This window comes from Anomaloglossus baeobatrachus, chromosome 6 (assembly GCF_048569485.1).
Source record: "Anomaloglossus baeobatrachus isolate aAnoBae1 chromosome 6, aAnoBae1.hap1, whole genome shotgun sequence".
Taxonomy (NCBI): domain Eukaryota; kingdom Metazoa; phylum Chordata; class Amphibia; order Anura; family Aromobatidae; genus Anomaloglossus; species Anomaloglossus baeobatrachus.
The window spans coordinates 93632237-93648615 of NC_134358.1; the positions used below are offsets into that span (position 1 = coordinate 93632237).

Here is a 16379-nt window from a genome sequence, read left to right on the forward strand (position 1 = left end):
ACATTAAATTTGCAGAGAATAACTTCTATGCAAAATGAATTTCCAAGTAAAATTTGCGTGAACAGGAGAATTCAAGTTTTGCCTTGCCCTAGTTTAGGCTAGTTTCACACTTGCGTTCAGCGGAGTCCGTCACTATGGAGAATAGCGCAGTCCGTTAACGCACTGCGCTATTCTCCATTGACTTGTTTGGATGACGCACTGTAACGCAAGTGTCAGCATTGCATCTGCCAGACGACGCAGCGTCGTTATTTTGACGCTGCGTCGGGCGGAAGGAACGCAGCATGTAACGTTATTTTGAGCAGCGGAATCCTTTGGATTTCACTGCGCATGCTCTCTCTGGCTCCCTCCACCCGTAACCAGGGTACACATCGGGTAACCAAGGAACCCTGGTTACGTGTGCCGGGAGCCCGACACTTCCCCGCTCGGCTCCGCTCCCTCCCTCCCTCCCTCACACACAACACACACAAAACACACACACACACACACTCTCACCTGTCCCCCAGCGATGCAGTCCCCGTGGCACTGACGTCCTCAGCCATGGCCCCGCTCGGCTCCACCCACTTCGCGCTCCGCCCCCGCACCCCCGCACACATTGTCGGCGATCGAACGATCAGCTGATCACCCGGCGGCCAGCTACTGTGAGTAATCGGCTGATCACCCGGCGGCCGGCTACTGTGAGTGATCGGCTGATCACCCGGCGGCCGGCTACTGTGAGTGATCGGCTGATCACCCGGCGGCCGGCTACTGTGAGTGATCGGCTGATCGTTCACAGTAGTCTGCCGACGGTAACTGTAAAAAAACAAAACGAATTGTGTTGTTTTGCAGCATCCGTTGCATCCGTTGTGCCACTATATGCAACACATCCGTTGCATCCGTCACACAACGCAATGCAACGGATACCGTTCAACGCAAGTGTGAAACTAGCCTTACTCATCTCTAATAACAAAGGCAAATAACACCCTTGTTCTAATAGCCCCAAATTGGCTCAAATAGCTGTAATGTCTTATTTTTTTGCAGCATGAGTTGTATTTGTCAGTTGCATCATTTTAGGTTACATATAACTTATTAATCCACTTCTATTAATTCTCTATGGGAAGACTAAGATAAAAACCGCAAACCTACCATTGTATTTTAAATTTTAAATTCTACTCCATTTATTTTGCTGCACAAATGAGTTCTCATATATGGGTCCTTATGATTATGGCTGCCATGCTCTTAAACCTATAACCCTTTTATTTTCCTTTAGACAGAGATGTATTAAGCCAGCTTTACACCTTACAATTAGGGATGCGATCTCGTATGCGATGTGACACGCCCAGGTCGCATATGCGATTGAATGAGATTGCACGTAGGTCGTTCATTTGCTGTCACACGTGCGTTAGTAGTCTATGTTAAATTGATCAATTTTGTGTGCGATCCTTTAGATCATGTGTTCCGTGACGTATGCATCGGGCACCCTTTTTTTTTTTATTTATTGACTTGACAAGCGTGTGTAATGTGTAGGGATGCGTTTTTACTATGTCATCTGCCATTCAGCTCTGCTACATGGCCGCTAACAGCAGCCACAGACAGCCATGTAGCAGAGCTGAATGGCAGATGACAGCAGACACAGACAGAGCCGCACTGTCAGAATGAACTCGGGTGAACTTCACCCGACTTCATTGTCATGCTGTGGCTCTGTCTGTGTCGCGCCCTGATTAGCGGTCACCAGTGAAGGGCTCACCGGTGACCGCTAATCCCCTGAGTGACTGAATTGAGCAGCCCTCTCTCATACTCACCGATCCCCGTTCCCCGGCGCTGCACGGCATTCACACTGCTCCGGCGGCTTTTACTGTTTTGAAAAAGCCGGCCGCCCATTAAACAATCTGGTATTCCCTGCTTACCCCGCCCACCGGCGCCTATGATTGGTTACAGTGAGACACGCCCCCCACGCTGAGTGACAGGTGTCACACTGCACCCAATCACAGCAGCCGGTGGGCGTGTCTATACTGTGTATTGAAATAAATAATTAAAAAAAACGGCGTGCGGTCCCCCCCAATTTTAAAACCAGCCAGATAAAGTCATACGGCTGAAGGCTGGTATTCTCAGGATGGGGAGCTCCACGTTATGGGGAGCCCCCCAGCCTAACAATATCAGCCAACAGCCGCCCAGAATTGCCGCATACATTATATGCGACAGTTCTGGGACTGTACCCGGCTCTTCCCGATTTGCCCTGGTGCGTTGGCAAATCGGGGTAATAAGGAGTTATTGGCAGCCCATAGCTGCCAATAAGTCCTAGATTAATCATGTCAGGCGTCTATGAGACACCCTCCATGATTAATCTGTAAGTGACAGTAAAAAAACACACACACCCGAAAAAATCCTTTATTAGAAATAAAAAACACAAACACATTCCCTCATTACCAATTTATTAACCCCCGACAAACCCTCCATGTCCGGCGTACTCCACAGTCCTCCAGCGTCGCGTCCAGCTCTGCTGCATGGAGGTGACAGGAGCAGCAGAAGACACCGCCGCTCCGGTCACCTCCACGCAGGTAATGAAGACAGCCGCGCGATCAGCTCATCTGTCACTGAGGTTACCCGCGGCCACCGCTGGATCCAGTGACAGCGGGTAACCTCAGTTACAGCTCAGCTGATCGCGCTACTCACCTCCGCTCCGGTCAGCTCCAGTCAGCAACTGAGGTGAGTAGCGCGATCAGCTGAGCTGTCACTGAGGTTACCCGCGGCCACCGCTGCATCCACCGCTGGATCCAGTGACAGTGGGTAACCTCAGTGACAGCTCAGCTGATCGCGCGGCTGTCTTCATTACCTGCGTGGAGGTGACCGGAGCGGCGGTGTCTTCTGCTGCTCCTGTCACCTCCATGCAGCAGAGCTGGACGCGACGCTGGAGGACTGTGGAGTACGCCGGACATGGAGGGTTTGTCGGGGGTTAATAAATTGGTAATGAGGGAATGTGTTTGTGTTTTTTATTTCTAATAAAGGATTTTTTTCGGGTGTGTGTGTTTTTTTACTGTCACTTACAGATTAATCATGGAAGGTGTCTCATAGACGCCTGACATGATTAATCTAGGACTTATTGGCAGCTATGGGCTGCCAATAACTCCTTATTACCCCGATTTGCCAACGCACCAGGGCAAATCGGGAAGAGCCGGGTACAGTCCCAGAACTGTCGCATATAATGTATGCGCAATTCTGGGCGGCTGTTGGCTGATATTGTTAGGCTGGGGGGCTCCCCATAACGTGGAGCTCCCCATCCTGAGAATACCAGCCTTCAGCCGTATGGCTTTATCTGGCTGGTTTTAAAATTGGGGGGGACCGCACGCCGTTTTTTTTAATTATTTAATTATTTATTTCAATACACAGTATAGACCCGCCCACCGGCTGCTGTGATTGGGTGCAGTGTGACACCTGTCACTCAGCGTGGGGGCGTGTCTCACTGTAACCAATCACAGGCGCCGGTGGGCGGGGTAAGCAGGGAATACGAGATTGTTTAATGGGCGGCCGGCTTTTTCAAAACAGTAAAAGCCGCCGGAGCAGTGTGAATGCCGTGCAGCGCTGCGCTGGAGATCGGGGATCGGTGAGTATATGAGAGAGGGGGTAAGAGGGATAGACTGACATGGACAGAGAGAGAGGGACAGAGATAGTGACGGACTGACAGAGATTAGTGCATGACAGACATTGTGAGGCGCTTCAGAACGCAGCTTTTCAGCTGCGCTCTGAAGCGGACCTTTTTTAAGCTGCGGTGCAGAGCGCACACCTGCGCACATAGCATCAGACACCAAAATCGTATGAGGGATGTCACACGTTACAATTCACTAGTTTCGTACTACCAAACGTCCAATGTATGAGGAATAAACGACGTGTATGCGATCACCGTATTTTCGTTCAATATCGATCGCATGTAGGTTTCACACGCAAACACGTCATGAACGATGCCGGATGTGCGTCACTTACAACTTGACCCCGACGACGGATTGAAGGATTTATTGAAGTGTGTAAAGCAGGCTTTAGGGCTTATTTTTTGTGGGACAAACTGTAGCTATCACTGGTATATTTTTGGTTATATATAATTTTTTATTACCTTCTAATCCATCTTTTTGTACTTATGATGAATAAAAAACAATCTGGTGGATTTTTTATAGTTACCGTACATTTTTTAGCATTCATCATGCCATATAATTAACTTGTGACCTTTATTCTGCAGTTCGATACAATTACGATGATTTCCAATACATATGCATTGTTTTGCTGCTAATTTTGCAGCAGAAAATCTCTTTTTACTACAAATTTTATCTTTTTTTGAGGGGGAGAGGAGAGGAAACATATTCTGAGAAATATAACTTTTACTTTACTTTTATTTAAAAAAAAAAAAAAATAGAATCTACTAGGACCATTTTGATGTGCATGCAACTCTTCAATTGCTTTTTGTTTTATTTATTTTTTATTTTGGATAAACCTTAAAAGCAATCCTTAGGTCTTGTGCACACGCTGCTTTTTTTACTGCATTTTTGCTGCTTTTTTTGTGCAGTTTGTGGTCTTAAACTGCATGTATGACCTTCCCCAGCAAAGTCTATGAAAAATCCGAAAGGCTGTGCACATGTTGCTTCTTTTTTGCCTGCCGCTTTAGTTGCAGAAAAAGCAGCATGTCACTTTTCTGCGTTTTCCCCTGCGTTTTGCCATTGACAATGTTAAAAAAATGCAGGGGCAAAAACGCACCAAAATGCATCAAAAACACATGCATTTTTTTATGCATTTTTTCATCCAGAAGTGCGATTTTCTGCCAAAGGGTGTGTTTGTCGCTGGAGAAACAAAACTGCAGTGTGCGCACATACCCTTATAATATTTTTTATTTGTGGCATTCACTGTCTGAAACAAAAAACTGAAAAAAAATTACAGTTGAAACCAGAAGTTTCCATCCACTCTCTCTAAAGACACATCTGCAGGTTTTTCTCACTATATTACATGAAATCAAAATAAACCTTTCCTTTATTAGGTCAATTAGGAACCAAAATTATTTATATTTGCCAAATGCCAGAATAATGCGAGAGAGAATGGGCTTATTACATAAGACCCATGCATTACATTGTACTGGTTTTTGGTTTCTGTGGCTTTGCTTTTCTTGAGAATGCAAGTTACAATTGACTTGTTTTGTGTTGAAAAAGCGGCTTTGTACCGGTGATGTATAATATGATTCTGGAATTAGAATGTATTTCAAATGTAGTTTTTAATATCTTTTCAGGCTTCACTTACTTCTATAAAGGCATGGATTACTGGAAGTTTCACAACCAGAGATTGAAGGTGGAACCTGGATACCCGCGGTCAATTCTTAAAGATTACATGGGATGTGAGACTACAGTTGACCGAGACAAAGATCGAACCAGTAGTCAAGATGATGTAGACATTGTCATGAAGCTAGACAACACAGCCAGCACTGTGAAAGCCATAGCTATTGTAATCCCTTGTATCCTGGCCCTGTGCCTCCTTGTCTTGGTTTACACCGTCTTTCAATTCAAAAGGAAAGGAACACCCCGCCACATACTGTACTGTAAACGCTCTATGCAAGAGTGGGTGTGATGTAGGGCTTCTTGTTGTAGAAATTTGAGGTTACTTGAGATTAAACATCAGAGCTATTATGCTGTTCCCTAGCTTAACACAGACATCTGTGGGCCAGGGTCATATGGCTGATCTTTCAAATCCAAGAGGTTTTGTGTCCTGCACTTGAGTGGGGATTCAATCTTCTGGGGAGCTTCCATGAAATACAGTTTCTGCCAATCCTCCAGTTTTTGTATTTCTTTGTCATTCAATTATAGCCCTTTCCTCTGCACTCTGGAGGCAGACTTTGTGTCCAGACGTAACGATGAGGAGGTAGGAAAAAAAATCCTGAAAAAAATCAAGTTTGCTTTCAAATTATCCTAGTATCGAATACTGCAGATTCACTTCGAAAAGTTTTATGCTGCAAGTTGAAAAAACATCGAATCAACCGAAGAATCACCCATAATGAACCTTCGACAGAGTGTGAAGACCCAAAACAGCTTTGTTTCCAAAGAGGATTGTTTCTCTGTCTGCAATAGTTAGATGCCCACAACTGATCTTGTGGGAGAACAACGTGACGTGGGACCTTGAGACTGTTTGGACAGACTATTTTTTTTCCCAACAAACAAGGGGCCAAATTATCTGCAATACAGTAACAGCCTTAATGATACATTCATTTTGTGTTTTTTACAACTTTTTCTGAGCTTTGTCCAAAATGTTTTGAACACATTTTTAGTCATTAATATACTGAACAAAAACTTCTTTACTTTATTTCATTTTTTTTTTTATTTTTGCATCATATTTGATCAACTGCCTAGGGCACTTATTTGGTCTCACAGGAACACTCATTTGGAAGCTTGGCGGGAAGCAAAATGTCTCCGAAGTGTATTGCTATGAGCTGCGGCAAGATGGCAGTCCCGTTGTGAAGGAAATTGCAACAAGTATTATGACTGTGTAACCCTTTGAGCACTATTGTATCAAGGACAGCTTGTCAGTTAAATGATATAAATGTGCAGAACAATTACTGTAAAAAAGAGTTAATAGGAATATACAGAACTCAGTATTTTGATTAAATTAGTTCTGCTTTATTGTAGAAAGATATAATGAAGGATATGTAAAGGGAGGTGGGTCTGTAATAAAAAATGGTAGGACAGATGTTATAGAACACAATTGTTGCACAGAAGTGAGAATCGCCTTATATGATTCCATCTTGGCACAATACTAAGGGAAGATCTGAATACTTTGAGCATCAATATAATTTATCCTTTATTTGCATGTTTACTATAGTTCTCAAAGGGCGAGGAGGTGATGGAACCTCAACAGAAGCATACAAGACTAGAGGTAGCACCAAAGCATTTTCTTGTCAAACGTATCGCTTTCATCCTTCCATCTGATCTCCAGCGTTAGGTCTCTTTATTTTACTTTTGTTGCTATTCCTAGAGAAAAGTGATGTCTCTGTGGAAGGTATTCCAACTGCATTATGCAGTAGTATACTTTTACAAGCACTATGCTATGAACACTTAACGATGGTATATTGAATGCAATTGCAGTATGGTCTGCTGGCTTAAAGTAAGCGTGTAGGAAACAGAGTGTTTTCCAAGGAAACAGTATGCCTTTATCCAAAATTGTGTCCTGTTGACTGTCATGACTTTGTCATTTTATAGAAAGCTTGCTGTGTAAAACAGAGCACCATTCCTGCTCTTGTGCCCTCTGACTTTTAGCGTATGTTAAATAAGAGAAACGTATACTTAAGATGTATGGCGAATGCGAGTTGAAAATGAATGACCATTTATAAATTAACTTTGTCCAGTAAATTTATAACACATAGGAAGTGCGCATATAATCACATTTCAATATAGCATATTTTTTTTATTCAAGAGTACTTGAATTTTTAAAGAAAATATGTATACGATTAGGTGGAATAATTTGCACACAAATGTCTTATGTGGGCATACAGTATATAGCACATTGTATTGCTGCCTCATCCCTGCAATGTCACTTACTGGAGATATACATATGAGTATGTCAATGGAAACCTTCCTGCCCATTTCTTACACAATAAAATCCTCTCCTTTATAATTCAAACTGTTGTAGAAGAGTATCACACATATTTTATGATTAAATGTATAGGCCATGTAGACTTAGAGCAAACATACTTAACTTAGGGGTTGTCACAAACCCCATTACGGTCCCACAATGTGTATAAAAAAAATTGCATCTTTTGCAAAAATATGTTGATTAAGCTTTAGCTCATTTTATTCTTTTGATGTAAAACTCAATAAGCATTCATTCTTTTAAAAGTAACCCATCAGGTTCCCCAACAGCCACTACATTGGTAAGGGTGCAGATGTCTTTAATGCGATAAGTGTTTTATGTGCTTACTAATGCTGTGTTTAAAGAATGAAGCCTAATTTTGCAGCAACACGTATTCTAATGGAGCAGGACATATCTTTCTATGGACTAGTCCTGCCTCTAATTTTCAAATTATGTCTCACTGGAGGGTGATTGACAGCCTACATATTGGTCCATCAGTGCTTGTTGTATGCAGACTGTTAAACATGCCCAGAAGAGGTATCATTAGGTGATATATAAGATGAAAAGAGAGGGCAGTCAGCTCACCAGTCCATCAAGTGTTTGAATGGTTAATGCAGCAACGGGTGCGGTGCACAGAAGTTCCTGAGGTGAAGTATTCAAGAAGAGAAGAAAAATAATCCAGCTCCCGCAGTAATAGTATATAATGGCATTCCAGACTTCTTATATTAAAAACATCCTTTTTATTTCAACTATTAAAAAAGCATAAGAATCGCTGCCCTACGAGTTTCGAGCAGTTTGCTTTTACTCATAGCCAATGAGTAAGAGCAAACTGCTCGAAACACAAAGGATAGCGATTCTTTTGTTTTTATTAATGGTTGAAATTACAAGATGTTTTTAATATAAGAAGTCCGGAATTATATACGATTACTGCGGGAGCTGGATTCTTTTTCTTCTCTTCTTGAATCATTAAGCGATCCCTAGCCAGACAAGTCCTACCTCAGTAGTATATGTGATGCTGCAGATCAAAAGGTATTTCTTAAAACACTGCAGCACATGAAGTGCACATAAAACACCTTATTATAATAAAGAAACCAATAACATACACTTTGGTAATGGATGTAGACAGTCAAGAGTTCTGACAGGTTCTCATTTGTGTTTTGGTAGTTATTTATTAAAACCAGTTAACTGAAAATAATTTTTCACAGCAGATACTAGGGGCATGTTACTAGAATAGTGATATTAATGCCGATCCTTTGCTCTTCTCACTACTATTTAGCCTAATTTTAGAGATTGAATGTGTTGTCCTTATACACAGCGCTAGGTAGGGAGAGTAGAGGTTGTCTCGTGGGAAGAACAAAGGGGCCCCAAGGTTGATATTGATATGCTGTTGATATGGGCTCTATGTCTGTTAGGTGAAAAATGTCAGTTTATATATAGTTTACTGTAAAAAGGAGTCCTGTTACCGTTTTACATACTAAAGTTTTTAACTTTTTTTCAGTGTGGCTTTTTATTGGAGCTAGGCATTGTTAACATGGTATGGAATAGTACAGTACCTAGTAAAAACGGATTTGCACAGCAGCTCATTTTTAAACATTGCATCTCCTATTTACTCAGATTAGGATTGATTAATTTTAGAGCATTTATGATAAAATATTTTGGAATATTGTCAACGTAAGGAAACCTATATAAAAGTAAATGATTTATGATAGATTGAGTGATGCTAAAATAATGCCAGGAAGATAGTTGTTAATATTAAGAACAATTTTCCTATCTCAAAATATGTTTTTGCATCTTTTGCAGGGGTGGGAGATTTAAAAACAGGTCTACAAATCTAGGATGCTCTGAAAACCTTCAGGTGCTGTGAAAATAGATTATGTTAGCAGCGTTTAAGTAATTTTCAAAAATTCTATTAGAGATTCTGGTGGTAATATACCATTATTATCTCTCAGATTATAATACATTGTGTATCTTACACCCTAACTCGGAACAGTGCCAATATCTTACTGCCCCGGGTCACTTTGCTAAAAAATGGTGTTGATTTCCAGGAGCCTCACACTGGAACACTATTATAGTAACTGATGCAGGCGCTCCTAGTTATAGGATTTAGTGGAGTACCTTTGGCTTCATCATCATCACGTTTGGCAACAGATAGTGGTGGTGGTTTTGGAGATTTTAGCAATTTGGCCCATGACCTACAAATATAGGGCTTTGTTTGTATTACTTTGTAGGGGGAAATGGTACTAACTAGTGTAAAACGAGTAGTTAACTATTTGTACTCTTTATGCTGTTAGCGAGTACTGTCCGCTCCTCGCATATTCGTTACGAGTAGAGGGCGCAATGTAAGTCAATGGGAAATACTTGCTAAGTAGAGAGTAACCCGAAAGCCGTATTTTTCATGCGAGTAGCGAAAAGTACAGCTTTCGGGTTACTCGCTAGTTAGTGAGTATTTCCCATTGACTTACAATGCACCCGCTACTCGTAACGAATATGCAAGTAGCGGACAGTACTCACTAACAGCATAGCGAGTACGAATAGTTAACTACTCGCTCAACACTAGTACCAACCATATTTTTTGTCCTGGATAACAGAAAATTTAGTGTTTTCTCTCCTCTTGTCATTTTACTTACCTAAAGACCCCAATACACATTGAATAAAATTATCCAAATCTGACAAATTTGGCCAGAGTGGCCAACCGTCTTATTTGGTTGGGACTTCTTGACACTCTCTCAACATCATCATCTGAGGATTGGACATATTTAGTTTCAACACCCTATGCTTTTTTACACCCACTCTGAAAATTAGTCTCGGGCAGCAGCACAACCCCTCCACCAATACAGAACACAAGGAGGCTCACCAGAGCCAAGCCCAAACATTCATTTGTACAGGGTGTAAGAGATTGAGGCAAGCTATTATCAGTGGAATTGTATGGCAAGCTTAAAGGGAACCTTTCATGTAAAAAAAATGCTATAACCTACTTGCATTTGAATCCTGCCTGGCGCCTGCACATTGAACCCCGCTGCCGGGAGGAAATTAATAGAGTTAAGCAAATACTTAACTATTCGTACGCCCTATACTCATGACGAGTACTGTCTAATAGTTTCGTATTCATTCCGAATAGCGTGTGCAATGCAAGTCAAAGGGGAAAACTCGCAAAGTAACGAGTAACTCGAATGCAGTCCTATTCATGCTAGTTGCGAATAGTACGCCATTCGGATTACTCGTTACTTTGCGAGTTTTTCCTGAGTATGAATAGTTAGGTACTCGCGAGTATTAATAGTTAGGTACTCGCGAGTATGAATAGTTAGGTACTCGCTCAACTCTAATAATAAGTATTCTGATTGATCAGATTTAATAATATTTATCTTATTTTATTAATAAAAACTATTATTAACCTATAAATAAAGATATTATTGAGAAAAGTAGAAAATCAGTATTTTTAGTTTTTAACATTAAATGGTAAGCAGAAACCGAAAGAAATCTACATCCCTCAAGGGTCAATATCTAATAAAAGACAAATAAGTTGATAAAGTATCGTATACATGGTGAAAAATTAAATGGAAAGTTTCACTATGTTATTTATTTTCTAATAAAAAGTCACAATATAACATTTCCTGTATATTTTTTTTCACACATACGGTCCGATAGATAAAATATTGGATTTTGTTTTTAAGGACAAACACAAAGTTCATTTGTGTGCAAATGCGAAGCTGAATAACTGGTGCTAATGTGTATCGAGACTGTGAGCTATAACCGGGAAAACGTCTGTAGTGCTTAGACTGACTATTTACATGGTATATTGGAAATCAATGCATAAACAGTATGTTATTTGCATAAATCGTATTTTAATACCTAAAGTCATTGCACAGAAAATAAAGTTAAAAATTAAATTTATTTAAAATGTTAAAGAAGAAACAACTTTTGTGATGCCCCATATTGAATTATCGAAGATACATGGGTCAATAACTGTTTAATCATTATTAAATTTAATTTTATTGTATTGTATTCCATAATACGGCAACTTTTGTTTTCCAAGAAAAAAGAACATGTTTACAAAGCTTTATCACTGTGACTGCATTATTCTGAAAATTGGTGGCACAGGCTCCCGGCAGCTTAATTAGATTGCAAGCCTCTGTGCTTTCAAACAAGTGTTCTCCATGTCAGTCAAAGTGGTAAAGGCTGTGCAGTGAATCATTTCTATTTATTACTATTTATTTTAGGTTTCTCTTTAAGGAGGGCTGTTTGGGGATAGGGCAGGTTGTCTGCTGTAAGTGTCTTAAAGGGAAGGGATCATTGGCTTTTATACTATTGCATCTTCTGTAATTACCATTGTTTTATTGTGTTGTAATTAAAAGAAAAATAAAGCTGCAAATAAATAGCAGACAATATCCTTTTCCAAGCTGATTTTACTATTTTTTATATGTATTTTTTATTTCTTTTGCATTAAAAACCTCTACAGCCATGCACATTACACAGCTATGGACATGAGCATCTTGGGATCCACACGGCTCTATATGAGTCACAAGTGTCTCAATGATTTTAAATGTGTTTTGCAAGGGTTAATGACATTTTACTTGCTAGTACCTCCTGATTAGTTCACCTTAGGTGCAGCCGGCTTATGACCACTCCCATCTCCTTTAAATAGTCACCTGATCCATCAACTGATGGCGGTAATTAAATCTTATTCTGTTTATGACCACCATGGAAGGATGGAAGGAAGAAGTTCACTTGGAGCTGCTGGTGTTATGCTGCTGGAGCTTAGCTGTTGCAGTGCCACGTTTTGAAGTCGAGTCGGTTGCAGCCTTGGAATCCGGCTGCAGTAGTGAAGTGTGTTTATCCCTTTTGTCTATGTTCCCCTTTTTGTCATCCTTCCCTGTGTGTCATTGCCATACTCACTGGCCTTGTCACTATCCAGGGTGAGTGGAGGGACAGTAAAAGACTAGGCATGTGACGGCGACAGGGGGAAGGACTTCTATAGGGATGTCAGGGGAGCTCAGGGACAAGACATAGATTTTTATCAGGAGGTGACCCATAGCCCGCTCCCTACTCCTTTACCATCCCTGTTGATACCCATGTATTTCGCCGTGCGCCAGACACTTGCTGGTCGGTGCACATCTGACATGCCGTGTTGGACACTTGTCAGCCTGAGTGTGACAGAATGATGAGACATGGCACTGAAACTGTATATAAGTAATGTATCTATGATAATACTTGTAATATGGTTTCTAATAGCGCATGCTATATTTTTACGAAATTGAACATATACAAAGGCTCCATACACCTTCGAAATTGTTAGTTTTAAGGTTTACCTACCATTGTAATTTGATTTCAAGGCTTCTATGCAATAAATTATCTGAAGAGACTTCATATTACATTTACGAATAAGGTTCCAATAATCTCTCTTCCGGAGCACATCGCTCCCCTGCCTTCCGGCTATCTGCATGCCAGGGTGCAAAGTGCTGATGGTGATCAACAGTTCAGGCCTGCGGCATAGCTGAGCTGCTGGAACCAAACTGAGTGTTCTATACTACAAGCAGAGGTACATTTGTCTCTGTAGCATCTGTGTAGTGCAGGTGTGTATAAACTGGCAGGATGCAGCAATCCAGAGAACTTCAGAGCAGTGCATACAAGCTCCATACCAAAGAGGTTGCAAGTGCTTTTCTCCTTTCCTAGGAAACATGCCACCTCTAATAGACTGCGGAGATGGATGATAACTTAGGCAATGCACAGTATACCATTGTGTTCAAAAAAATCTCACCATGTTTGAGAGAAGAAACTTGTTAATAAGAGCATTTGGAATTGTATTCATTTTTTATTATGAGAAAACCCTTTAATAGGAGAACAGTGTCCCCATGCTGTAAAGTGCCCTAATACTGTGCTTTTAAAATAAAAAAAAAAGTCATGAGAAAAGTACATCTTCAGTGTCTGTTGCCACCACTAGGGGGCTGATGTTCCTTCTGTCTGAATAAGTAACTTAAACAGTTCCAGGGCATCATTTGTTTCTGCCACTTTTCATTGAGACGACTACTCAAAACTACAAAAACTCCCCTAAAAGAAAAAAGATATAATCTACACAGCCCTGGCTGATGTGTAATGTTCCATAACCAGGTACAATATAATACACAAACACAGAAAATGATTAACATCCCTCCCCCGAAGTCATGTAGGTATTTGCAGTTTGAATATAGCAACAATATCGTATTGAATTATAAGTTGCTTTTTTCATTCCCTGTACTTGTGAATTACAGCGCCTAGCAAAGCTCCTCTCTTCCCAATCCCCCAATGGCTCTACTCTCCATAGCCCTCAGCATGGCTCTACTCTCCATAGCCCTCGGCATGGCTCTACTCTCCATAGCCCTCGGCATGGCTCTACTCTCCATAGCCCTCGGCATGGCTCTAGTCTCCATAGCCCTCGGCATGGCTCTACTCTCCATAGCCCTCGGCATGGCTCTACTCTCCATAGCCCTCGGCATGGCTCTACTCTCCATAGCCCTCAGCATGGCTCTACTCTCCATAGCCCTCGGCATGGCTCTACTCTCCATAGCCCTCGGCATGGCTCTACTCTCCATAGTCCTCAGCATGACTCTACTCCCCATTGCCCTCAGCATGGCTCTACTCTCCATAGCCCTCAGCACGGCTCTACTCTCCATAGCCCTCAGCATGGCTCTATTCTCCATAGCCCTCAGCATGGCTCTACTCTCCATAGCCCTCAGCATGGCTCTACTCCCCATTGCCCTCAGCACGGCTCTACTCTCCATAGCCCTCAGCATGGCTCTACTTTCCATAGCCCTCAGCATGGCTCTACTCTCCATAGCCCTCGGCATGGCTCTACTCTCCATAGCCCTCGGCATGGCTCTACTCTCCATAGCCCTCGGCATGGCTCTACTCTCCATAGCCCTCGGCATGGCTCTACTCTCCATAGCCCTCGGCATGGCTCTACTCTCCATAGCCCTCGGCATGGCTCTACTCTCCATAGCCCTCAGCATGGCTCTACTCTCCATAGCCCTCGGCATGGCTCTACTCTCCATAGCCCTTGGCATGGCTCTACTCTCCATAGTCCTCAGCATGACTCTACTCCCCATTGCCCTCAGCATGGCTCTACTCTCCATAGCCCTCAGCACGGCTCTACTCTCCATAGCCCTCAGCATGGCTCTATTCTCCATAGCCCTCAGCATGGCTCTACTCTCCATAGCCCTCAGCATGGCTCTACTCCCCATTGCCCTCAGCACGGCTCTACTCTCCATAGCCCTCAGCATGGCTCTACTTTCCATAGCCCTCAGCATGGCTCTACTCTCCATAGCCCTCAGCATGGCTCTACTCTCCATAGCCCTCAGCATGGCTCTACTTTCCATAGCCCTCAGCACGGCTCTACTCTCCATAGCCCTCAGCATGGCTCTACTCTCCATAGCCCTCAGCATGGCTCTACTCTCCTTAGCCCTCAGCATGGCTCTACTTTCCATAGCCCTCAGCACCGCTCTACTCTCCATAGCCCTCAACGTGGCTCTACTCTCCATAGCCCTCAGCATGGCTCTACTCTCCATAGCCCTCAGCATGGCTCTACTTTCCATAGCCCTCAGTATGGCTCTACTCTCCATAGCCCTCAGCATGGCTCTACACTCCATAGCCCTCAGCATGGCTCTACACTCCATAGCCCTCAGCATGGCTCTACACTCCATAGCCCTCAGCTTGGCTCTACTCTCCATAGCCCTCAGCATGGCTCTACACTCCATAGCCCTCAGCATGGCTCTACTCTCTAAGTGTCAGCATACCTCCAATCTCCTCAGCCGCTAGCATAGCTCCACTCTCTACAGTTCACAACATGGTTCCACTCTCTACAGCCATGACTCCATGTTCCTCCTCAGTCTATAGCCTGGCTCCACTCTCCAGAGCCCCAGCACAGCTCCATCTTCATCCTCAGTTTTCAGCTTGACCCAACTCTCCGCAGCCCCCACCATAACTTTACTCTCCTCCTAAGCCCACAGCTTGACTACACACTCCTCAGTCCCCAGCGTGGCTACATTCTTCTCCATATCCTTCAGTATGATTCCACTCTCCTCAGCCCATGCTCCTCAATTTTTGGTTCTTCAGTCCCTACTAATCTTAATTTGCCACTCAGTTGAATTCTGATTGCTATTCGTTTTTTCACGGACTGCTCAATAAGAAAAAAGTACCAGTATAGGACCAACACAGGCAGCCCCTACAACAGCTGTGCATTATAGTTATAGAGCACAGTGGACAGGGAAGATGTGTGGCTGGCATAGCTGTCTATCAGCATTGGCAGTGGCAGAAGCTTCACATTATAGAATGCGATGAGGCAGGCAGAAAGATATCTGGCTCTGTGTTCGGTCATCACAATCAGCCCCAGCAGCAAAACAGTATAGGTACAGCACAGTACACACCTCACATTTTTGAAAATATTTATTAAATCTTTTCATGCGACCACACTGAAGATCTGACACTTGATACAATGTACAGTAGTCAGTGTGCAGTTTGCATAAAAATGTAAATTGGGTTCCCTCTAAATAACTCAACACACAGCCATTAATGTCTAAACCCTCTGGCAACAAAAATGAGTACACCCTCTAAGTGAAAATGACCAAATTGTGCCCAATGTGTCAATATTTTCAAGAACTGCCTTAACTCTCTTGGGCATGGAGTTCACTAGAACGTCACAGGACCTGCTGTATCCGCTTCCAGTTTCCAAGATGACATCACGGAGCTGATGGATGTTAGAGACCTTGTGCTCCTCCACCTTTGATTTGACGATGCTCCACAAATGCTCAATAGGGTTTACATCTGGAGACATGCGTGGCCAG

At 42.6% G+C, this 16379-nt stretch overlaps 1 protein-coding gene and 1 long non-coding RNA gene across 3 annotated transcripts in view; both read left to right on the plus strand.

Annotated features, from left to right (window-relative positions):
* The window catches only part of MMP16 (matrix metallopeptidase 16), a 303847-nt gene extending 293992 nt beyond the window's left edge, over positions 1 to 9855 (plus strand). For both annotated transcript variants that reach the window (XM_075353111.1, XM_075353112.1), the window contains one exon: positions 5240 to 9855. In XM_075353111.1, the coding sequence (XP_075209226.1) occupies positions 5240 to 5574 (335 nt within the window). In that variant the 3' untranslated portion in view covers positions 5575 to 9855. The remainder of the gene's footprint in view (positions 1 to 5239) is intronic.
* Positions 9856 to 10069: 214 nt separating this feature from the next.
* On the plus strand, positions 10070 to 11962 carry LOC142244080 (uncharacterized). Its single transcript, XR_012724434.1, has 2 exons — positions 10070 to 10823; positions 10872 to 11962. It is a non-coding gene; the product is annotated as an uncharacterized LOC142244080 (long non-coding RNA).
* Positions 11963 to 16379: the final 4417 nt, after the last annotated feature.